This window comes from Rhincodon typus, chromosome 1, assembly GCF_021869965.1.
Source record: "Rhincodon typus isolate 14 chromosome 1, sRhiTyp1.1, whole genome shotgun sequence".
NCBI lineage: Eukaryota > Metazoa > Chordata > Chondrichthyes > Orectolobiformes > Rhincodontidae > Rhincodon > Rhincodon typus.
Genome location: NC_063332.1, coordinates 86,382,005 through 86,406,325, shown reverse-complemented (window position 1 = coordinate 86,406,325; position 24,321 = coordinate 86,382,005). Strand labels below are relative to the sequence as shown.

The 24,321-nt window shown below is 43.2% G+C and overlaps 1 protein-coding gene across 1 annotated transcript in view; it reads left to right on the top strand.

Annotated features, from left to right (window-relative positions):
* The first annotated feature begins 1,416 nt into the window (after positions 1-1,416).
* tbc1d1 (TBC1 (tre-2/USP6, BUB2, cdc16) domain family, member 1) overlaps positions 1,417-24,321 on the top strand; it is a 247,611-nt gene continuing 224,706 nt past the window's right edge. Inside the window, exon 1 of the mRNA XM_048600721.1 lies at positions 1,417-1,800. Coding sequence (XP_048456678.1) covers positions 1,417-1,800 — 384 coding nt within the window. The remainder of the gene's footprint in view (positions 1,801-24,321) is intronic.

Here is a 24,321-nt window from a genome sequence, read left to right as displayed (position 1 = left end):
AAAAAAGTTGCCCATGTATTTTTTAAAATCTTTCTCCTTTCACTTTAAAAAGATGCTCCCTCGTCTTGAAATCTCCCACTCTGGGGAAAATACACCTGCCATTCACCTTATCTATTCACTTCATGATTTTATAAACCTCTAATTTCACCATTAACCTCCTACGCTCTGGTAAGGCTAGCTTTTTAATTCCAGACTTCTTTTGAATTTAAATTCACCATCTGTCAAGGTGAGACTTAAACCTGTTTTCCCAGAGCATTATCCTATGGTTCTGGATTACTAGTTCATTGAAAATCTCATGACACCATCACTTCCCCTACAAAGATTTTGTTGTTATAGGAGGTAAAATGTAGAGCATAAAATACTGCAGGAAAGCATTTATAAAACCAAACGTCTTGACTGCGCCGTAAAATTCAGAATCAAAATAAGTTCAAAGGTTATGGTTATGATGATGAAAAATGAATGCTATCAAAATCCATTATGACCCCATCTGATTCAGGTTTCAATGAAAGGCAGTATGTTTTGGTCTGTGTATAATGTATGACCAGTTACATCTGCAAAGTCCAGAGCGCAGTAATGGGTTTAATTCCATGTTTACGCAGAAGAACGGATGTTGTGTTTAATCATGTGGACAGAGCTGATGGTTGCTCTGACTAATTTCAATAAAACAGTCGGAAGCTAGCACTTCTTGTGCTGGCCCTTGAAAGTTTTTATCTGTTTGGCTATCCCTGCCCCTTTAAGACCCTTCTAACAATGGACTTCTTTGGCCACCTGTCCTAATGCCAGCATCGTCCATTTCTGACTAGTTATGTTGCTGTGAAGCACCTTGGTTTATTTTACAAGTACCTTAAAGGTGCATGCCTTATTGTTGGTTCTGTCATGATCCAACCAATGTCGACAAAACTCTCAACCTTCCTCTTCCTGCGATGTTTGTGCAGCCACTTCATCCCTCCCATACCCTGCAGAAAGATGTTTCAGTTGTCGATCCCATCAAGATTTTTCATAAATTTGATCAACTCTTAGTCACTCCTAATCGATCGGAAGTGGGCACGAATTTGTCATGCAGCTTAAAGCAATGGGGAAATTCCCCCAGCGCTGCACCTTACCGTGCTCTGACTCGGAATAAAACGCTATAACTAAAAGTCTTGGTCCAACCTACTTCATGACAGACCGTTGCAGTGTAAATCCACAGACATCACGCCAGGCATTTGCCTGAATGCAAAGGAAACAGCAAGTGCATTTGCAATTTCTGAAGGAGAGATTGCGGTGGAGCTTCAGCAGCTTTGTACTTTGGGGGTTTGGTACATTTGAAAGGTGCACTGCAATGATGTGGGCGGATGTGAGTTGCAGACGGGGTTGGATCCGGCGTGCAGTGACTGTGCAGCCACAGGCAGAACGAGTTGCTGGCAGGGGCCGAGCATGGAGCCGGACAGGCGGCTGACCAGCAGCAGCTTCGGCCATGGGGGCAAAGGGCAGCGCTTCAGCCTGCAGCTGGTGGGCTCGCTGCCGGTTCACCAGCTCACCACCATGCCCATGCTGCCCTGGGTGGTGGCGGAGGTACGGAGACGGAGTGCCCGGGGTGCAGGGAGCCGGAGGGTCCGCTTGCAGGTCTGCCAGGGCTGGCTGCGGTGTGTGCCAGCGAGTGGGGGCAGCCCGGTGTTCCAGCAGCAAGCCCAGCACATCTACAAACTGCTGCACTACAGCAGCGAACCCAACTACTTCGCCTATCTAACCAGGAGCCAGGCTGGCCCGGAGCCCCAGCACAGTCTCTGCTTCGTATTCCGAGCTTCTGATCACACTCTGGTAAGACCCTCCCTGCCAATATCGGTGTGGTATCCACAGAAACGATACAGAAAGCTCAAGTGCAAGAGAACGTATAACTTTTACTGGAAACACAGTGATCATTAGTGTAAATATCGTTTATAGTGGGGTAAACTTCCTGTCAGAGACACAGCGGTGTGCAATGTTTGGCTGGTTTACTGAAGACGATTTCATAACGTGATGGTTTCCATCATCAGTTCCTCTTTAATACAGAGACCATTGCTTGCAGTATATGTGCGTGCGTGTGTGTCAGAGACACTTCATTAAAGGAACCTGAAGAAATCTCTATTTCCAAAGATAAAAGGGGCGAGTACATCATAATTGTATCCCTGCTCTTCCTTTGGTGGCACTTTGACTGACGGCTAAGATATTTTAAGTCAACCCATGCAATTACACAACTCTGGAGCAGGTGGGACTTGAACCCAGGTCTCCTAGCTCAGAGGTAGGGGCACTACTACTGTGTCACGAGAGCGCCAAAATTGATTTTTCACAATACACCACCTGGACTTCACACTCAGGTATTTTCAAATAACCTGACACATCTCCAGAATGTATGGGACTTAAACCCAGGCCTTCTGCCTCAAAGGTAGGGGCACTACCACCAGTCCACACCAGCCAAACTAAGGTGTGCTACAAAGTACAGCTATATCCCCAACATGTTTTTTTTTTGTTTTGCTGGCTGTGGCACTGAAGAGACAGTTTCCACTTTCTATTGTTGCTACTTAAAATAGTGTGAAGTGAGTGAAATCTTTCATCATTTAAAAATACTGATCGAGAGGTCTGATGAGATTCACTTCAGAGCCCAGCTTTTGCCAAGAGCATTTGTCCCCTGTAGCCCCCACCCCCAGAGGACTTTAATGTGCTGGGTATAATTTTCCATGTTTAAGGTTTTCTTTTATGTAAAGTCTTTTCTGAATATGACTTTTCAAAAATTTTTTTAATCTTACCCAGAATTACACACTGTTACACACAACTGAGCGATCTTCCCACCACTAAAATCACTGTGACCTCTTTAATACTAGTAGCACCAGTAAAACACTTCTGTAGCCTATTGAATATTTACAAGCAAAGCCCATTAAGGGCATTGCAGACCATCAAAGGTGAGGGGGGTGGGGGTTTGGGTGTTGGGGAAACAGTGAGAGCTCCATCCCTGGGTGGTTTCAAACTGCCAACTGTTTGGTAAGTACCTGATACACTTCCCCTATGCACCATAGAGACTGACGTGAAGGCCCATCTTCACCTCCTGCAGTTCATGTGGCACAGGTACATCTCTAGCATTGTTAGGAAGAGAGTTCCAGGATGTTGACCCAGCAACGGTGAAGAAATGGTGATGTAGTTCCAAGTCAGGGTGATGTGTGTGGCATAGAGGGGAACTTGTAGGTGATGATATCGCCACGTACCTGCTGCCTTGGCTTTGTGGGTGGTGGTGGCAGCAGATTTGGAAGGTGTTATTATAGATGCCTTTGTGAGTTCTTGCAGTACATCTTGCAGATGGTAACCCTGCTGCCACTGTGCATCGGTGGCTGAGGAAGTGAGTGGAAAAGGGTAGGGTGGAAATCAAGCGCGCTGCTTTTATCTTGGGTGTTGTTGAGCTTCTGAGTGTTGTTGGAGCTGCACTTAACTAGGCAAGTGAGAAATACTCCATCATGCTCCTGACTTGTGCCTTATAGATGGTGGACTGGCTTTGGGGAGTCAGGAGAGGATTTACTGACTGCAGAATTCCCAGCCTCTGATGTACTCCTATAAAGGTATATGTACATCCGTATAGATACTGTGGTTGGTGCAGTTCCATTTCAGGACAGCAGTATCCCCCAGGATATTCCTGAATAATTCAAACACAAGTGAATGATCCCAGCTGTTTGCATTGGGAGAGTGTACTTCATGGTTTATTATGAGGCAAGAGAGAATTAATCTTGGTAGCAACCTTTTAGCATGAGATTTTGTTCGTTACTTTGTCTTGTGTTTGTTGGTATTACTAGCTAACCTCCTATGATGTTGCTTGAGGCCTGAAGCATAGTTGTAATTGCAAGATAAAGAAGTAAAAGTTTGCTGATTTTAGTTTGTCTATTCAGAAAGAGACTAGATTCCTTGTGCTGTGTCATCTAATTGTTAAATAATGCTAGGGTTTCACTTCAACTATTGTGTCTGGGAGCCCATTTCATGGTTGATGACTTTTGCATAAAACAGGATTTCCTGAAAGCATTTCAAATTTTGCCTTCCAACTTGTACAGTTTTGTACCAAATTTACAACTTATTTTGATATAATCTTCTAAACCTGAATTCCTCATTATTTTGCTGTGTTGTACATCTCTCTAAGGTCATCCCTCAGGTACCACTTTTTAAACAGAAAAGCCTAAATTCCTCCTGGCATTCTTCATACCCAATCCATTGACACTAGGCATCGGACTGTGATTCATTCCTGATATGTCTGAAGTGCTTGGGTAACCAGGGATAGAAATTATACAAGGTGTGGCCTGTTAGGAACATTGTATAGTCTAAGCATGATTTTCCTCTGAATTATATATTATTGTTTGAATATGTGATTCAACAATCTGCCTGTTTTTATTTGCAATTAATGTGATCCATCTCTTTAAGGTCAGTGTGCAGGAATTGCCTGTTGATAAGCTGTACAAAACTGAGGCCAATGCTTTGCGAATGTTTTGGTAGGTTTGTAGCTGTTTTTAAATCCATGCTCCATTCTTTGGTGAGAAGGCAGCTCATCAGTGCTAAAGCAGGCAGCAGGAAATGAGTATGTTTCTATTTTTATGTCTTTGACACTTGAAGTATGATGTGTTAAGTGAGATATTTGAGCCATGATGTTTGAAGTGTGACAGATGTGAGGGATAGACACAACTAATACATGGCCTAAGAGATCTTCACTGGTGTTGTTACTCAGGACAAGTTGCAGGATACAATGTTCTATAATGAGAGGAGTGTTGTATCATGAAAGTTGTATCATTAAGGTCACTGATTCACTGCCCTTTGAGAGAACAATCCAATTTTTGTTTGAAGGTTTTTTAAAGGTACTTATAATGCTATAGTTCTGTAAACAATAAGTTATGGGCACTTGTGTGCCTTTTCAAAATAAATGATTTCACCTAATTAATTACTCATCCCTTGCCTTTTATTTAAAGTTGAGATTATAGCGATGTACAAGATGTACGAGCGGTAAGATAGATATTTTGTAAGGAGAAGGTGCTGAAGAGAATGACTGGACATAGCAGCACTGTGAAGCAGTCCTTGAACTTGGCAAGACTTTAGTAGTGATGCTGTGCTGGAGCTTAGCAACAATGTGGTGCAGTTGCTGGGAACAGGTTTATCTTTTAATATGGCACCATGTGGTGGCAGGAGCCTGGGCTGTAGCAGAATGCTGGAAGAAGAACCTAAAGTTTAGGGATGACAAGGGTGAACTATGGGAGTTGTGGTTTAATGAATTCTAGTTACCTGTGAATTGTAGTGGGCAAGGGAATGCATGGGACTGCAAGCAAGGAGCGTCAAGATACAGTTTGAGCTGGTAACAGCACAGCAGGCAGTCAGCATGGCTTTGTCAAGGGGAGGTCATGCCGAATGAATTTGATTGAATTTTTTAAGGAGGTAACAATGTGTGTAGATGAGAGTAGTAGTTGATATAGGTTATATGGATTTCAGCAAGGTCTTTGACAAGATCCCACGTGGGAAACTGATAAAGAAGGTAAATGCTCATGAGAGCCAGGTAAGATGGATCCAAAATAGGCTTAGTGGTAGGAGACAGAGGTGATGGTAGAAGGCTGTTTGTGTGACGAGAGGCTGGTGTCCAGGGGCATACCACAGGGATCAGTGCAGGGTCCCTATTATTTGTGATATTCATACACGATGCAGATGAAAGTATTAGTCGGGGGGAAGGGGCTGATAAAGTAAGTCTGTGGATGACAGAAAGTTTGGCTGGATGGCTCACAGTGAGGGGTTAGGTCTAGATTACAGGATAATATAAACAGATTGGTCAGACGGAATTAACCCTAATCAAAATGAGGTGATACACTTTGAAAGAAATAACATCAAGGGAGTACTTGATGAATGGCAGGAAACTAGGAACCTGAGAGAAACAGAGGGATCTTGGTGGCAGTACAGGTTAACAGGTTAGTTAAGAAGGCATACGAGACATTTGCCTTTATCAATTGATTATAAGAGCAGGGAGGTGATGTTGGAGCTGTACAGAACTTTGGTTAGGCCACAGGTAGAGTACTGTATGCAGCCCTGGTCCCCACACTCTAGGCAGGATGAATTGTGAATTGTACTGGAGGGGGTGCAGAAGAGATTCACCAGGATGTTACCTGGGATGGAGCATTTCAGCTATGAAGAGAGGCTGGAAAAGTTCAGGTTATTTTCTTTGGAACAGAGAATATTGAGGGGGGACACTGCTAATAGAGATGTATAAGATTATGAGGGACATGGACATGGTGGATTAGTCAAAGGGTCAAGAACAAGGAAGCATGCTTTTAAAGTGAAAGACAGGAGGTTTAGAGGGAATTTGAGGAAACAATTTTATTCCCAGACATTGATGGGGGTCTGGAATGCTCTACAGGCAACCTCATAACTTTTAAAAATTAGTTGGATGAGCACTTGAAGTTTCATAACATACAAGACGATGGGCATAGTGTGGGAAAGTGGGACTAGTGTAGGTGGTAGTCTATTTCGGGCAGTACAGATTCGATGGGCCAAAGGACCACATCTGTCCCATGATTGTATAGGTGTGGGTTCCAGGTCAGGTTGTAATGCTAAGGTGGATAGTTTTCAAGGTCTCAGTGTTGGGTTGCAAATTTCTAAGAAATCTCTGCAAATATTGAATTCAGTGTTTTCTGACTGGTTCCTGAATGTATGATTTTTTTCTCCTCAAAATAAATACATTGGTGAGACCAAACATAGACTGTGTGAATGCTTTGCTGAACACCTCTGCTCTGCCCATAAGAACGACCCAACCTTCCAGTTACTTGCCATTTCAATAAACCACCTTTTTGCCATGCTAACATTTCTGTTTTGAGCCTGCTACAATATTCCAATAAAGCTAGAAGAACCACAGCTCTGCCTAGGCACATTACAGCCTCTAGAACCCAGTACCTAGTTTTACAGTTTCAGAGTATAACCTCTTTATGCCATCATTCTCAGATCCCCAACTGTGTCTTCTTTGTGCATTGTTGGCTTTGTCCTCAGCAGAGCAGACCCATTTTCTCCTTCTCACAACTAACATTTACATCCATATCTCTCCTTTAGCACAATATCACTGTCTTTGCTTTTTACTCTGGGCACCTCCACAATCTCTTCCACTTGGTCATCCTCCCTCTCTGTCTACAGCATTAAGTCCAACATTTTCCTTTCAGAAGAGGCATATGGGACTCAAAACATTGTTTCTCTGATGTTGCCAGACCTGCTGAGTTTCTGGAGCACTTTCTGCGTTTAATGGTGATTTCATCTTCAGCTGCCTTTCTCTGTCTCAATCATGTTGCCGATTGGAATATTTTTATAGCTGTCAACCAAATGGACACTGACAATATTTAAAACTTTTCTGTTTTCCTGAGAAAGTTGTGGAATTTAAGTGACCTGGGAAGAATCTGTGGATTAGAAATTGGACCTTGTAGCATCCAATTTACAGGCATAAACAGGAAAAGGCGGCTTAGGGACCAACCTCCTGTGCAAGACAGACCAAGAAATATCTGGCTGAGATCATTTTTCCTGGCAGATATGAAAGGACTTTAGATTCTTGAGGTTGCTTAATATAAATTCACTGGTGGTCAGTGGGATAGAGGTCAAATTGATCTCAGTCAGGATTCTTTGGCAGCCCATCCAGCATCATTACATTTCTGGCAGCTGCTATCAACCTTCTGTTTCCTACTGCTTCACCCAAGGCGGGCAGCCTGAAGTTTTTGTAAAGTTGTCAGTACATTTGTAACAAATACTTGATCCAGGTTCCCAATGAAGTTTGGTCTGGCCTTGAGCTTTCTAATTCAGGTGATTGTTGGGGCTCACCTGCTAACTTGGTGCCTAAAATCAGGCAGTGAGGGATTCACTGCTTCTAATCTCTACCTTTGTCATTCTGTGTGTTTTAGCTTAAAAAATATATAGAGCATTTATCATTTGAAAACAAACGAAAGCTCCAGTGGATGTTGAATCATCCATGTTAAGTTCGAAATGGATCATTGATTTAAATTTATTTTCTGTCAGTTACATGCATTCTCTTTTTTAAAAGAAATGATTAATTGAACTTGTCATGAATAAAGTTTTGAAATGCGTTCCCTAGCTCTTCAAGCAATTCTGAAAAACAGCTAATAGGATGATGTTAGGTACTGAGCAGAAGCATTCTATCCCTTGTACTAACGTACTGCCACTGCAGCTTCAAGTACCTGTGTACTACTCCATTGCAGACTCCAGGATCAATTTACAAATATACCACTATGACAAAATTATTGGTGCGGAATTCTGCGAGGGTTTTCCTGATTTCTTGATGCAAGATCAGTGGAAACCACAAAGAAATATTACAGTCACTAGGAAAACCCTCTTGGACGATTATGGTGAATTAGACCAAGCCTACGATTTGGAGAGAGATTAAAAACATGAAAACAGGATAACTCCATAAACAACGACCTTCATGCAAAGTGTGAAATATCAATATTTAAAATGGTTTTATTTTGTTTGAATTTTTGATTAACATCCATTAGTTACAAATAGCAGCCAATTATTTTTTAAAAAGTTAACTAATTTAATACAAGTATTTTCATTTGTGTTTAACGATTGGTCATTTGGGATTACTCGTCTTGGTAAGACCCAGTTGCTTCTGATTATTTTTTAAATATAGTAGCCCCTTTGTTTTGAAATCTTGTTCCACTTCCCAGTTTTTATTTGCTAACATTTTACTTTAACCCAGTTCATAAAATGTATTGCTGAGAGTGGGACATCAGGGAATGTGTACTACTCGAGAGATTGGAAGTGTGTCACAGATAATGTATATATAAATAGATCTAATTAAAGGGACATGGAAAATATGAAGTCGATTGTGGAGTAGAAGATTTTTCATTGTTTTTGTGATGAAATTATAAATTCAAATTGCTGGAACAGCTGAGCAGGTTTGGCAGCATCTGAGGAGAGAAATTAGCATTAATGTTTTTGGTCAAGTGATCCTTCCTCAGAACTGTTCTGAGGAAGGGTCACTTGACCCAAAATGTTAATGCTCATTTCTCTCTACAGACACTGCCAGACCTGCTGAGCTGTTTCAGCAATTTGTTTTTGTTTCTGATTTACAGCATCCGCAGCTCTTTCAGTTTTAACTTCATTTTCTTAATTTCCAATACGGTGATCAGTGAAATTACACAAAATGGTCAGGATAAACAGCAGTTCACTAATGTTGTTGAGGGAACACAACCTAGTCAACATTTTACGCATTGACATTTTCTTTCAATCTAAAAGCTACTTTCCTTTATTTCAGATATCCAGCATCTAAAGGATCTTAGCTTCTTGTTCATGATGCCCAGTGATGTTTGTTCTAAAGCCACAAAATGTGGGAGCAGGATTAGGCCATTTGGCCCATTGAGTCTAACAGGGATGTTATATTTTCCATTTTCCAGTCCTCTGGGAGCCTGCCTGACTCTAGTGTTTCGATCATAGCTGATACATTTCTCAACCCCATTCTCCTGCCTTCTCCCCATAACACTTGGTCCCCTTACCAATCACGAATCTATCTTCCTCTGCCACAAATACATGCAATGACTTGGCCTCCACAGCCCTCTGTGGCAATGTGTTCCACAGAGTCACCACTGTCTGACTGAAGAAATTCCTCATTTCAGTTCTAAAGGGTTGTCCCTTCACTATGAGGCTGTGCCCTTGGTCCTAGTCTTTCCTAATAGTGAAATATCTTCTCCGCCTCCACTCCATCCAGGCATTAGTATCCTATAAGTTTCAATCAGATCTTCCCCTCATTCTTCCAAATTCCACTGAGTACAGATCCAGAGTCCTCAAACATTCCTCATATGACAAGCCCTTCATCCCCAGGATCATTCTTGGGTACCTCCTCTGAATCCCCTCCAAGGCCAGCACATCTTTCCTTAGAAACGATGCCCAAAACCACTCAATATTCCAAATGCAGCCTGACCAGAGCCTTATACAGTTTCAGTAGTACATCCCTGCTCTTGTATTTTAGCTCTTGAAATGAATGCCAACATTGCATTTGCCTTCCTAACTGCCAACTGAACCTACATGTTAATCTTAGAAGAATCCTGAATTAGGACTCCCAAGTCCCTTTAAATTCACTTTTCTGAAGCCGTTCCACGTTTAGAAAACAAGCCTCTATTCTTCCTACTAAAGTGTATAACCTCACACTAACTCCACATTATATTCGATTTGAGACATCTTTGCACACTCTCCTACCCTGTCCAAGTTCTTCTGTAGCCTCTCTGCTTCCTAAACACTACCTATTCCTCCACCTATCTTTGTGTTATCTGCAAACTTAGCAACAATGCCCTCAGCTCCTTTGTCCAGATTGTTATGTATAACATGAACAGTTTTGCTCCCAAAATGGACCCCTGTGGAACTCCACTAGTCACCGGCTGTCATCCTGAAAAAGACCCCTTTATCCCCACTCTCTGCCTTCTGCCAGTCAGACAATGCTCCATCCGGGCCAGTACTTCGCCCCAAACACCATGGGCTCTTACCTTATTTAGCAGCATCCTGTTCAGCACCATATCAAAAGCCTTCTGGAAATCTGAATAGATCACATCCACTGGCTCTCCTTTGTCCAACTTGCTTTTTACCTCGTCAAAAAATTCTAACAGATTTGTCAGGCATGACCTCCCCTTGAAGCCGTGCTGACTCTGCCCTATTTTACCATGCACTCTCAGGTACTCTGCAATCTCATCCTTAATAATGGACTCTAAAATCTTACCAATATACACCGTCAGGCTAACTGGCCTATAGATTCCAGTGTTCTGCCTCCCTTCATTCTTAAACAAGGGTGTTACATTAGCCATTATCCAGTCCTCTGGCAGCCTCCCTGACTCCAGTGCCTTTACAATCTCCTTCAGAACTCTGGCGTGTAGTCCGTCTGGTCTGTGATACTTATCCCCTTTCTGCTTCCCCAGCACCTTCTCCTCAGTGATGGCCACTACCCTCACCTCTGCCCCCTGACCTTGAAGTTCTGGTCTGCTGCTGGTATCTACCACTGTGAGGATCGAAGCAAAATACCTGTTCAATTTCTGCACCATTTGTTTGTTCCCCATTACTACTTCTGCAGCCTCATTTTCAAGTGTCCACTCTTTCCTCTCACCTTTTAGATATCCACAAAAAAAAAGACAACTTTTGCAATCTTCTTTTATATTACTAGCGCTAGCTTCCTGTTATTTCTATCTTCACTCCCTGTTATTGCTTTCTACTTATCCTCTGCTGCTTTTTAAAAGGCTTCCAATCTTTTGTCTTCCCACTAATCTTTGCCATATCATGCAGTTTTTCCTTTTGCTTTTATGCCGTGTAATGCTGTAGGTGAAGGAAGCCCTAGGGGGCAGTGACTATAATCCAATATTACTCACTCTGCAGTTTGAGGGGGAGGGGGGAAGAAGAAGCTGGAATCAGCTGTAACATATTACAAATTGAACATCATAATCCCTACAGCTCCCACACTCATCCACAGAGGCAGCAAGAATTTCAAACCTGTCAGAGAAGCTCAAGAGCTGAGGCTCCTTCAGCATTACCTTCTGGATCCTTCTACCTGCCTCACTCAAAGTCACACCTTCCCATCCCTAACTGAATAAAGGGTGTGATTGCCTCCTGAAACACAGTGGCCAGGTAACTTTACCCTTCCTTATCATGCTACAGTGTTCAAAGCTTAGTCTCCAGCTCATCAACTCTTGACCAGAGTTGCTCAAGCAACCAGCACTTGTAACAAATGTGTTCACTACAAACCACAATATGGTCCACCAGCTGCTACATCATGCAGTTACAACATATCACCTGGCCTGGCATCTATTTTAACTACTTAGTTCTTAATGTGACTTTTTAAGAAACTCCATGCTGATCTTTTACTTTGTAACCTGTAAATATTTGTCCTATTTACCTTCAATCTGAAAAGTAACTTATAATAAATAGTTAAAGTGGTAGCTCCCACCAACCAATGAGTTTTCCTGTGATGTCACTCATGTACTGGGCCCCTGTTCCTGTGCTTCAATTTATCCTGTTTAAATTAAAAAGACCTGGTGTGGAGGTGCCGGTGTAGGACTGGGGTGGACAAAGTCAGAAGTTACACAATACCAGGTTATAGTCCAACAGGTTTATTTGAAAACACAAGCTTTCAAAGCACTGCTCCTTCATCAGGTGACACAACCATGCTCCAAAAGCTTATGATTTCAAAGAAATCTATTGGACTATAACCTGGCATCATGTGACTTCTGACTTTTTGAAAAACAAGTTACAAACTTTGAGCTTAAAAATGCAAGCCGAAAGTACCTCTTCCCTTCAGCACCAAATTCCCACACTGCCTCCAAATTCTCCTAACCCTGATCATGTACTTTCTCTCTTAAATAGGGCTAAGATGAACTGAGATGGCTCACATTAGTTAAGCTTCAATAGTAATTAATTTCAATTAAGGTCATATTGAGTCTTCACCTGATTGGCTGATAACTGTCTCTTGGTCAGCTAAGTCAGCTACCTTATTAACCTTTTCACTCGACTACTGAATTTTAAACTTTTAAAACAGAGAAAGAAAAGAATGATTTACCAGTTCTATTTTCACATTGCCTCCAAATTCCCCAAACCACTCGGACTGTGCCTCATCTGGATGTGATATCTCCTTCCTGAAGGTGCGATGCTTACTGAGCATTCCATGGTGTCACCATCATAACATGTCACTCCAAAGCTACATCCAGGACATGGTGTTCCAATGTAACTCAGATAGCTCCTTGGGAGCATGGGATAGTGACAGAAGACAGTGTATTAGTGCTTAATTATTTGCTTACAATCTCATTTTAGATTAAATTCTTAGTTTCCACATTATCACAAGCTTTTGCAACTTCAGCTCTTATTAGAAATTGGATGCAGCAGTGTTTTTGTTCCAAGCCTTGTTCTCCAAGATCCTCAGCACTTCCCCCACCCATTTTTGGCCTTTCACGGTAATAATTTGGAATGAAGGAATTTCGGAGGCAAAACTCTTTGTGGTCTTTGTCCTGCAGGTGATGAAATGAGACCTTGCAATAGATATCAAGGATATCTGATTTTCTCTCTCATATTTATTGGCGTGACAGTCACATGTATCTCATTTCTTTCCGTGCCAAAGTAATGCCGTTTAACATTCTATTGTGAAGTGTAGAAGTAGCTTACTGGATACACCATCTGTCCAGCTGCCCTTCCATGTTTCAGGTTTGAGGCAGGTATCTCTAGATCCGGGTTGAATGGCTCCATGTGGATTTGACTACCTCCTGAAGAGTGAATGGATTTCCCCATTGATTAGTTTCATTTCATACTCTGCTTTGTGGGTTAGTTTGCACTTGAAAATGAGCTGGTGTGTGACTTGTTCTGGAGAAGCTGCTGTGTCAATTAACTTTGGTGTATTTTCATCAGGGTGACCCATGAATTTTTACTATGGGGGAAGGTTTTATTACTTTGGTCAGCTTCCTCCAGTATTCAACCTGCTCTTATCTAATCCCAATAGAGCTTAATGCTGCCTTCACTGATAAGATTTAAGCAAACAGTTCTATCTATCTGTTAAATTAACAAATAAGGATGTATTTGTTCCTCCACAACTGCAGGGAACAGGCAACTTCACCATGCACAGTCTCTCTGACATTGCTGCCAGGGACAGGGCTTCCATAATGGCTTCATACTTAAAGTTTATTTCAAGTAGCAATGTACTGGCCCACAAATGGACATTGTTGGTCCAGAGGAGTGTTAAGAAAGAGCACCCAGTGTATCTCATTGCCCACCACCTCACTCGCTGCCCCATTCCCTGAGCAAAGTGGTGAGCTGGGATTTGGCGAATGGGAAAGGCATGGACAGACAGGGGTGAACAGAGCAGAACATGGCAGCCAGTGAGCCACTGGGGGAGAGGCATCAACAGCTGGCAACTACTTCAGTACCATAACAGGGTGCACCACATTTGATTCCTGAGCGGTGCGGGCACACAATGTTGACATCAATGAAATTGACTTCTTGTTCAGGTGTGTTGGCTGGAGCTCCACTATTTTTTAATGTGTTGACCTGTAGCCCCTGTTGTCATTTACACTGACCTTAGCATTGATTTTAGGAACAATACCATTCTCTTCTTTCTGAATAAAAACTGAAAGAACTGCGGATGCTGTAAATCAGGAACAAAAACAGAAGTTGCTGGAAAGGCTCAGCAAGACTGGCAGCATCGGTGAAGAAAAAATCAGAGTTAATGTTTTGGGTCCAGTGACCCTTTCTCAGAACTGATGGTAGCTGGGAAAATGTCAGTTTATATGCAGAAAATAGGGAGGGGGAAATTGTTTTTTGTTGTTGCTCTTCTTTCTGAAGTTGCCTTCATTCTCAGAGGTAACGAAGCCTAGATCTGGATTATATCTTCAGGTTCTGTGAAACGGGTTGTGACACAGAATAGCGTTGTTCATTGCACTTTACTTTGCAATTTATTCTCTGTTGTAGGCATTGTGGACATATTCTGACATAGCATTGTGAACCTGAAAGACACCAATGACAGATTATTGACAAAAATCGAAATTGCTGGAAAAGGTCAGCAGGTCTGGCAGCTTCTGTGGAGAGAAAGCCGAGTTAATGTTTCGGGTCGAGTGACCCTTCCTTAGAACTCCAGTTTCTATTTCTATTTATGTCTCTGATTTACAGCATTTGCAGTTCTTTCGGTTTACATTGTGACAGAACATGGCTGTTCAAGACAGGGCAGTTGGTTGGCCACGTGTCAAGAACTTGCCTAGTAATTTGCAAATTCTATTACTTGATTGAGTTTAACCAGTATAAATTCCATTGTATCATGGTTTCAAAGCAGTGTTTTCCATCAGTCTTTTGTCACGCGTATGTATTGTGCTGCCATAGATGTTGCTTTTGTTGTTGGCAGCAATATGCATGCCAGGAATGGTTTGTGAAGTCTCACTCTCTTGTCTGTCTTGCAAGAACATGATATCTGCTTTTATAACCAGATGGAATGTCAGCCTTCTGCACAGGGGATTGCACCAGACTGACATGAATGGCTTTGACAGGCTGAGGCCCAGCAGAGGGCAATTCTGAAGGGTTCTGGAGAAGAGTCATACTGGACCACTCAGGGCAGTCACAGTCAGGATACTCTCCTCATAAAGTTGACGATCCAAATGTCAGGCATTTCCACACCTGTCTTGGCTCTTTCTGTCCTATATTTGGGCCATTGTCTCCTGGAATGAGGGAAAGGATTGGATTGAGAGAGATGAAAGTGACTGGCATAGCTGTTAGTGCTGGTGCAGTTGGGTAAAGACGGTGAGGTGTCCTGAATGAGTGAGTGAGATGGGGGGGGTGGCACAGAGAGCACGCAGTATACACGCTCAGTGGGGGATTAGGGAAGTGAAAGCAAATGAGGAAAGATATGTGTGTGTCAGTGAGAGTGTTTGAACACAAGCCCTGGTGGAAAGGGGGTGCCGTGGCAGAGATAGAGTGCGTGTGAGATGGCAGAGAGATGATGGTGGCTCTTATGCTGGTAGAACACAGAAGGTTGTGATGTTGCTATGACATTGCTGTATATTCTTCCAACAGTTGACACCACACTGACCTGCGTGGCAACCGTGGACTAAGCTGGTGGTTTTGGGCACACTGCCTCCTCTGCCTGTCCTGGGGGAAACAGATGGTCATCCCCTGTGCTGGTCCATCCACCAGGAACTCCAGGTCCCTGTTCACAAAACGGGGCACTAATGCCCCCTTATCCGCCATGTCCAGCGAAATAGCTATGAACTGTGCAGGGCAGCTCTGGCCACACAGCATTTACTTTTTAAAAATGGCACCAGTGCCAGTAACCCTGGTGTATCCCAACAATGGTGAGTCCATCTGGCTGTAGCGAGTGGGAGAATGACCTTAGTCGTAGATGAGCAGGTGCCAAAGGGGCATGGAGGTGCATAATGAGGCAAGTTTAGGATGATCATGTGAGAAAACCCACTCAGCCTCGTGGATAAAAACGTTCTGTGAAACTCGATGGAAATGACACACAAAATATGGGAAGATTCAGCCCAATGTCAAATCATAGAATTTTTCTAGTGCACCAAATGTCATCAGATCATTCAAAAGTCTCAATTCAGTAGAAGGAAGAGGAACTTAAGAGGGATGCTGTGGAGGGTTCATTCTGAAACTGAAAGCAATACATCTGATCCACAGCGAGAAGCTCATGGTGATGTCATTGCAAAAGTGACTCAGAAAGAATTTGATAAACTCTTTGGGTGAAATCTTGCACTGCTCCCGAGAGCTGGAAGCAACGGGCATGGGGAATCTGAATTGTACATGAGACCAAAAACTGGTTTCAGACAAGTAAGGTGAAAGTTTTCAATTCAATTTTCAGAACGTTACCAGCAAGCTGAGTTTCCTGATGCTGCAAGCATTGCACGACATGCATGCTCAATCAAAGCCAGGCTCACCAGAATTAAAGTTTTTTTTGCCAATTAAGTTCTCCACAAGAGAGTAGTATGTGTGTTTTGATTCTGCACTGCAAAGAGGAGGCACACAGTAAGACAGATCTAAATCTAAATTGACTTAGTGACAGGAAGAGTAGAGTCACCGATAACAAGTGGATTTTGTGACTGGGCTTCCACTGGACTCTTGTATGTTCTTTTTCATGGCATGTGGACATCGCTGGCACCATAAGATGTAAGATTCTGAAAAGTCCAGAGGAACAGAGGGATCTTACAGTGCATATCTCCAGCTTCCTGAAGGTAGCAGAACAAGCAAATAAGCTGGTTAGGAAGGCATCAGGAATATATCATCAGGTGAGCTGCGAATTTTATCTGAGAAGTCACCACATTTTAGTGTGGCGAGTAGTCCCCGGATGGTCGTAGGGGTCCAGAACTCACTGCCATAAAGGCTGGAAGAGGCAGCAAATCACTTTCAACAAATATTTGGCTATGCACTCAATGCAGTAGTCTGCATGGCTGCTGACTATGAGATGGAGAGTGGGAAGAAGCTGGATAGCTTTTTCTTGGTTGGCACAGACACAACGGCCTGAATGACCACGTAATGTGATGTCAACTTGCAATGTTTCAGGGATGTTGATGGTGGGGAATGCCACAATGTCAAAATGTTGAATGTCAAAAAGAGGTGGTTAGAGTTTTTGTGTTTCAGTTTTCCTTTCTGTTGAAGATGGTTGCAGATGTTTCAGCCTTAGTCTTTTGTTCTCACATATTGGGCCCTGCCATCATTGAAGGTTGGGATGCTCATTGTGTCTCCTCTACTTGGAGCTGCAGATGTTGGAGTCAGAGTCAATACAGTGTGGAGCTGGAGGGACACAGCAGGTCAGGCAGCATCAGGAAAGTTGACATTTCAGGTCTGGACCCCTCATCTCCTCTACTTGTTAGCTGATTAGTTGTGCTTCACCATTTGATCTGATCCGTTAGTAATGGATTAATTAAGGTTAGAGCAGTGAGAGTCGAGAGGGATCCAGACAAAGCTGTGTAAGGTAATGAGGGGTATAATGAGGTGCTAGGAAGACACTTTTTCCACTAATAGAGGGGTTATAACTGGGGGATATAGATTTAACAGAAGAGGTAGAAGGTGAAGAGGAGATTTGAGAAGATTTTTCAGCCAGAGGGTGATTGCAGCTTGAAGCTCACTGCCTGATAGAGTGGTTGAATCAAAATCTCTTGTAACATTTAAGCAGTATTCACATATTCACTTGTGTTGTCACAACCGCCAGGGCTATGAGTCAAGAGCTGGAAGATGCTATTAATGTCGTTAGATCTTTGTTTACTGGAGAGGATATAATGGTCCAAATGTCCTCCTTCTGTGCTGTAAATATCCATGAGTCTATAATTAATTAGTCATCTCACTCACTTCCAACCTGCCTCCAACTTGGGACGAAACTCCAGTCCTTTGTTTCCAGATCATTAGTTCGAGCCACTGTGTTATCAGTCTGGTAACATAACCAGGATGCTACCAAACCCTCATGTGAAGCAATATCTTAATAGGAGAAGTGACATTGTGAAACCTGTGTTTGCCCGAATAACGGTAGTAACTTATAGCCTTTTGATCTTATCGTCAACCATGATACAACACTCTTGCTCACTTGTTTAAGTTTGAATGTAGTAATTTATTACTTTAGCTCATTACATCAGTACTCACCATAGAGAAGGACTTGGTGGATGATGAATCTGGGGAAGGGTCTGCAGATAGTTTGGGTCATGTTGAGATCAAAAGGGAGGAGGTATTGGGGGTCTTGAAAAACATTAAAGTAGACAAGTCCCCAGGGCCTGGTGGGATATACCCCAGAATACTGAGAGAGGCAAGGGTGGAAATTGCTGGGGCCTTGAGGGAAATCTTTGTATCCTCACTGGCTACAGGGGAGGTCCCAGAGGATTGGAGAATAGCCAATGTTGTTCCTTTGTTTAAGAAGGGTGGCAGGGGTAATCCAGCTAATTTCAGGCCGGTGAGCCTTACATCAGTGGTAGGGAAATTATTCGAGAGGATTCTTCAAGACAGGATTTACTCCTACCTGGAAATCAATGGGTGTATTAGCAAGAGGCAACATGGTTATGTGAAGGGGAGGTCATGTCTCACTAACTAGGTTGAGTTTTTTGAGGAAGTGACGAAGATGATCGATGAGGGTAGGGCAGTAGATGTTGTCTACGTGGACTTCAGTAAGGTCTTTGACAAGGTCCCTAATGGCAGGCTGATACAGAAGGTAAAGTTGCATGGGGTCAGAGGGGAGCTTGCAAGATGGATAAAAAAACTGGCTCAGTCATAGAAGACAGAGGGTAGCAGTGGAAAGGCGTGTTTCTGAATGGAGGGTTGTGATTAGTGGCGTTCCTCAGGGATCAGTGATGGGACCTTTGCTGTTTGTAATATATAGAAATGATTTGGAGGAGAATGTAACTGGTATGATTAGTAAGTTTGCTGATGACACAAAAGTTGATGGAATTGCGGGTAATGATGAGGACCATCAAAGGATACAGCTGGATATAGATCGGCTGGTGACTTGGGCAGTGAGATGGCAGATAGAGTTTAATCCGGAAAAATGTGAGGTAATGCATTTTGGAAGGTCTAATCCAGATGGAAAATATACAGTAAATGGCAGAACCGTTAAGAGTACTGATAGGCAGAGGGATCTGGGTGTACAGATACACAGATCACTGCAAGTGGCAACGCAGGTGGAAAAGGTAGTCAACAAGGCATATGGCTTGCTTGCCTTCATCGGCCATGGCATTGAGTTTAAAAATTGGCAGGTAATGTTGCAGCTTTATAGGTTAGGCTGCATTTGGAATATTGTGTTCAATTCTGGTCGCCACACTATCAGAAGGATGTGGCGGCTTTGGAGAGGGTACAGAAAAGATTTACCAGGATGTTGCCTGGTATGGAGGGAATTAGCTCTGAGGAGAGGTTGGAGAAACTTGGGTAGTTCTCACTGGAATGATGGAGGTTGAGGGGCGATCTGATAGAAGCCTTCAAGATTATGAAGGGCATGGACTGATTGGACAGTCAGAAGCTTTTTCCCAGGGTGGAAGAGTCAGTTACTAGGGGGCATAGGTTTAAGGTGCGAGGGGCAAGATTTAAAGGTGATGTAGGGGCCAAGTTTTTTTACACAGAGAGCGGTGGGTGCCTGGAACTCGCTGCCGGGGGAGGTAGTGGAAGCAGATACTATAGTGACTTTTAAAGGGCATCTTGACAGATACATGAATAGGATGGGAATAGAGGGATACGGTCCCCGGAAGGGTAGGGGGTTTTAGTTGTGACGGGCAGCATGTCGGTGCAGGCTTGGAGGGCCAAAGGGCCTGTTCCTGTACTGTAATTCTCTTTGTTCTTTGTTCTTTGCATTTAGCATTTGTTTGCCATAACAACTGTAATAAATATGTATAGCCATATTTTATAGTGAGATGGTACTAAAAATAGAATCCATTATCCTCCAGGATTTAGATTTACACCCATTTATGCTCCAATATATGTTTTGCTGAGGAAGTCCTGACAGGAATGCAAGATAGTTAGAAATAATTCAATTATTTCTAACTATCCTGAATGCCACTTGTTGGTAGACCCATCACTCAAATGTAATCTTGTGCCTGAATTCTCTGAGCATTCAAATTTACTTGACTGTGTTAGCTGTGACTCATGGAAATCGGATGAGTCATGCGCTATTGATCCTTGACTCAGACGGAACAGAACAGCATTGATGAAACTGCAGAGGCAGCTGAGGTCATTGAAGGAACAAAAACAGAAGTTGCTGGAAAAGTTCAGCAGGTCTGGCAGCATCTGTAAGGAAAAATCAGAGTTAGCATTTCGCGTCCGGTGACCCTTCCTCAGAACACTGGTCATTGAAGTCTTTAATTTGATGAAACTGACAAATTGAGCTGACTGGCAAGAATGTTTAGCTTGACCAACAATAATGTCAGTCCAGATTTTAAATTGCGCAATTAATGTAGGCATATGACCCAAAGCACCTCGGGGCAGTGAGAAAAACAGGTCCGTAACAAGAGAGGACCAATGGAGGAGCAGGAGGAGGAAATCACTGACATCATAGTGAAAGGAATCGAGTTTGTGGTAGCTTTTGGAGAAGGCAAGAAATAGAGAAATCAGTGAAGGAAACACTGTTCCAGAACAGTGGTCCGAGGTGCCTTTAAGGAGGAAGAGAGTGATGCAGAATATAAAGGGGGCCAGAGTTACTTGAGCTGAGGGTGTAAACTGCTACATGAGAGTGGAGCAGGGTGATTTTCAAGGTTAGGAGTACAGGGCCCCAATGCGTTTTGAATTCAGGGCATTAGAGCAGTAAAGACAGTAATTGGGAAATAAGATGTGGCTTGACTTTTGGATGTGTTGGGATTTATAGGGTGGAGCAGAGCAGACATGTCGAGTGAACCTACGAAAGTGGAGTCTGGAGGTGACATTAGCATGGATGAAGAAGATTCACGTTAAAATATGGTCAGAGGTGGGTGTCAGTGAGGGTAGGAATACATAGTCTTGGTGATGGATATCGGGATCTTTTTGGATTTGGAGCTGAACTTTACCTCAAAGGAGATGCTGATAGGTTATCAATGACATCAGTGAGCTGATGTTTGCTCACGTGATGCTGAGTCCACATTCTCAGTTTATTTTTGCCAATGCTGTTAGATACAGTTACCCTGAACAAAATGTTTCAGAAAGTCTTCTAAGAATAATGTAGTTAAATTTAGCATCTCCAGTCATAAATCCTCAGCATTGCAAACACTATAGAAAGTTGTTACATTGCGGTTTATTGGTATGCAAGTGTAGCAATAAGTGGGGTTAATATTTATATGTTTTTGAGCAATTAGCATGACCTTACACGACTTTTACATGTCCAGTATAGAAATGAACCATGAGTACCATGCAGACCCGTAGTTACATGGAAGTAACCACTGCGCCTTGTGCCGCTGTGCTACAAACATCAGCCTGGAATCTGGCTGTGGACTGGTCATCAATGATTGCTGCTGGTATTTTCAGATTGGTTTTGATCTTGATGCAGCCGAAAGTCACACTGCCAACTGAAACATCATCAGTTAAGGCAACCATCTATCGAGACAGAGCATCCAGTACCTGGGGCACCTTAGCAGCACCTTCAGGATAGTAAACAAGAAAAGCAGAGTTTTGACATTTTTGTTCCTGCTATTGTAATATACAGTAATTATACTTCACCAACTGAGGCAATATATTCTGAGTTTCCAATCTGTCCCAGATCAAACAACAGAGAAGAATGTGGTTAGCGTTGATCCCTACGCCCAACCCTTGGTGTGGGTTTGACCGAATCAGTTTGCTTGACGTTGGAACTGATTGTGTGAAGCCATCCTCTGGAAAAGAATGCTGATTGGTAAGAGCCGTTCTGGACTTTTTGTGGCAGGTCAAAGGTGGAAGACATGGCTGCTTCCCACATGATTTCATTCCACCGTAGTTTCTTCTATTTCTTCATGGGGCATTAGCTTTGATAGCAAGGTCAGCATTTACTCCCAGTCCCACACTGCCCTTGAGAAGTTGCCTTTATGAGCTGCTGCAGTTCTGGAGTGTCGGTCGCCCCTCAGTGCTGATAGGAAGGGAGTTCCAGGTTTGGGACCCAGTGACAGCGAAAGAAAGTTCTAGAAGTTGCAGGAGGAGATGTTCCTGTGCATCTGCTGCCTTGTCCTCCTAGATGTTAGTTGTCATGGGTTTGGAAGGAGTTGTTGAAAGGAGTTACTGCAGTACATGTTGTAGATGGTAGACACTACTAACACTGTGTCTTAGTGGTAGTGGGTGTGAATGCTGAGGTGGTGGATGGAGTGCCAACAAAGCTTATTACTTTGACCTGCCTGGTTTGTGAATGTTGTTGAAACTGCAGTCATTCAGGCCAGTAGAGGATGTTCTATCACACTCCTGATTGGATGTTGATAGTATGGCATTCAACACTAGTAACGCTATTGAATGTCAAAACAAGATTTTCTCCTTTGCAGGCAGGGTGGTGGGATGGCTGAGGGAGGGGGAGTGGGAGGCATTGCCTGGCACTTGTGTGGCACAAATGATACTTACCATTTCTTAGCCTGAATGTCTTACTGCATTTGGACATGGACTGCTTCAGTATCTGAGGAGTTGTGAATGGTGCTGAACATGTGCAATCACCTGTGAACATCCCCACATCTCACTTTATGATGAAACAATTGCATATGGTCGGGCCTAGGGTATTACCCTGAGGAACATAGGGTGCTTGTGGCACAGTAATAGTATCCCTCCCTCTGAGGTGGGAGGTCTGGTTTAATCTCACCTGCCCTAAACCTGTGTAATAACATCTCTAAACAAGTTGGCTTAAAAATATACCCTGAGGTATTCCTGCAGCTGAGACAATTGGCTCCAGCAACTACAATCTTCTTCATCTATGTTAGATTTAAGTCCAAAAAGCGAAGAGATTACTCCATGATTCCAGTTGACTGCAATTTTGCTAGGATCCCTTGAAGCCACATTCTGTCAAATGCTGCCTCAAAATCATGGACAGTCACTCTGATCTCATCTCAGGAACACAGCTCTTTTGGCCAAGTTTGGGCTACGGCCGTAACAAGGCCTGTAGCACCAGGCCCTGGCAGAAACTTGAAAAGTGATTCACTTGTAGTCAGTGGTACCCTCCATTGTGAGAAGGTCAGAGATAACAAGGTGTAGAGCTGGATGAACACAGCAGGCCAAGCAGCATCAGAGGAGCAGGAAAGCTGACGTTTCGGGCCTAGACCCTTCAATTTAGTGAGCTTTTGTGGAATAGACAACCTCAAAGACTTACCACGTAGGAGCAAATTACTTCTTATGCTGGATTCTGTAGGGAAAACAAAAAAGCAAGAAATCACAGTGGGTCAGGCAGCATCTGTTATGCAACAGTGAATGGCAAACTATGAGATATTGCAAATGCCTCCACAAAGGTTGATGGAAATTGGAACCTTGTACCTCAAAGGCGATGAATGCTGTATTAACTGAAATTTTTGAGACTGAGCTTGATAGATGTTTATTGGGTTAGCAATATGAAAGGATGTGGTGAAAGTGCACTGCACCCCTTTCAAGGCCAGATCTTGTGGTTTGGTGCCGGAGCTGATTGCATTACTCTGGATGGAGACTGACTACAGTTGTGTACAACTTGTCACTTGCATTAGCTCCCTTTGAGGTGCTTCGAGCAGTGTTTTCTATTCATGTACCTATGGCTTTTGAGTGAGGTGCTATCTTCCACATCCTCTGCCCTAACCCTCACAAGCAGTGATCCACCAGGCTTCCCCTGCCCCTGAACCCCTCCACCAGCCTCAAAATTAGATTGGAATTGAAGTGGACTTTAAATAGTCAATCATTATCTGTTTAAGGGCCTAAATAGAATAGAATATCCTTTATTGTCACATATACTCCAGTACAGGAGTACAGTGAAAAGTTTTTACAATGGCTGCCTTCCAATGGCACCACCTTAGGTACAAGTACCTCGGTACAAATCTTGGATACAAAAGACGAATAAAAGGAAAAGTAGTAGCATTACTTACAGTGTCTAAAAAATGAGTTAGAAATAAGATAGTTATAACATAGTTAAAGGATTGACATTACAGTCCAGTAAGATAGACGTTAGGATTAGGGTAAAAGTTCGGCACAACATTGTGGGCCGAAGGCCTGTACTGTTTTATGTTCTTTGTCTGTGTTCGAAAGAATTACAAATAGCAGCAGCTCAGCACGTAGTCTGACCGCCTGCGCCAGACCCCAGTCCAACAACAGTCCTGCTCCGCTCCCAGCCTCCAATCCAGTCTGCATCAGCACTCAGCTGCACCAAGGTGAGTTGCGCTGCTCCGAGACTCCCTTCCCCTCGCACTGCTCCGGGACTCCCTTCCCCTCGCGCTGCTCCGGGACTCCCTTCCCCTC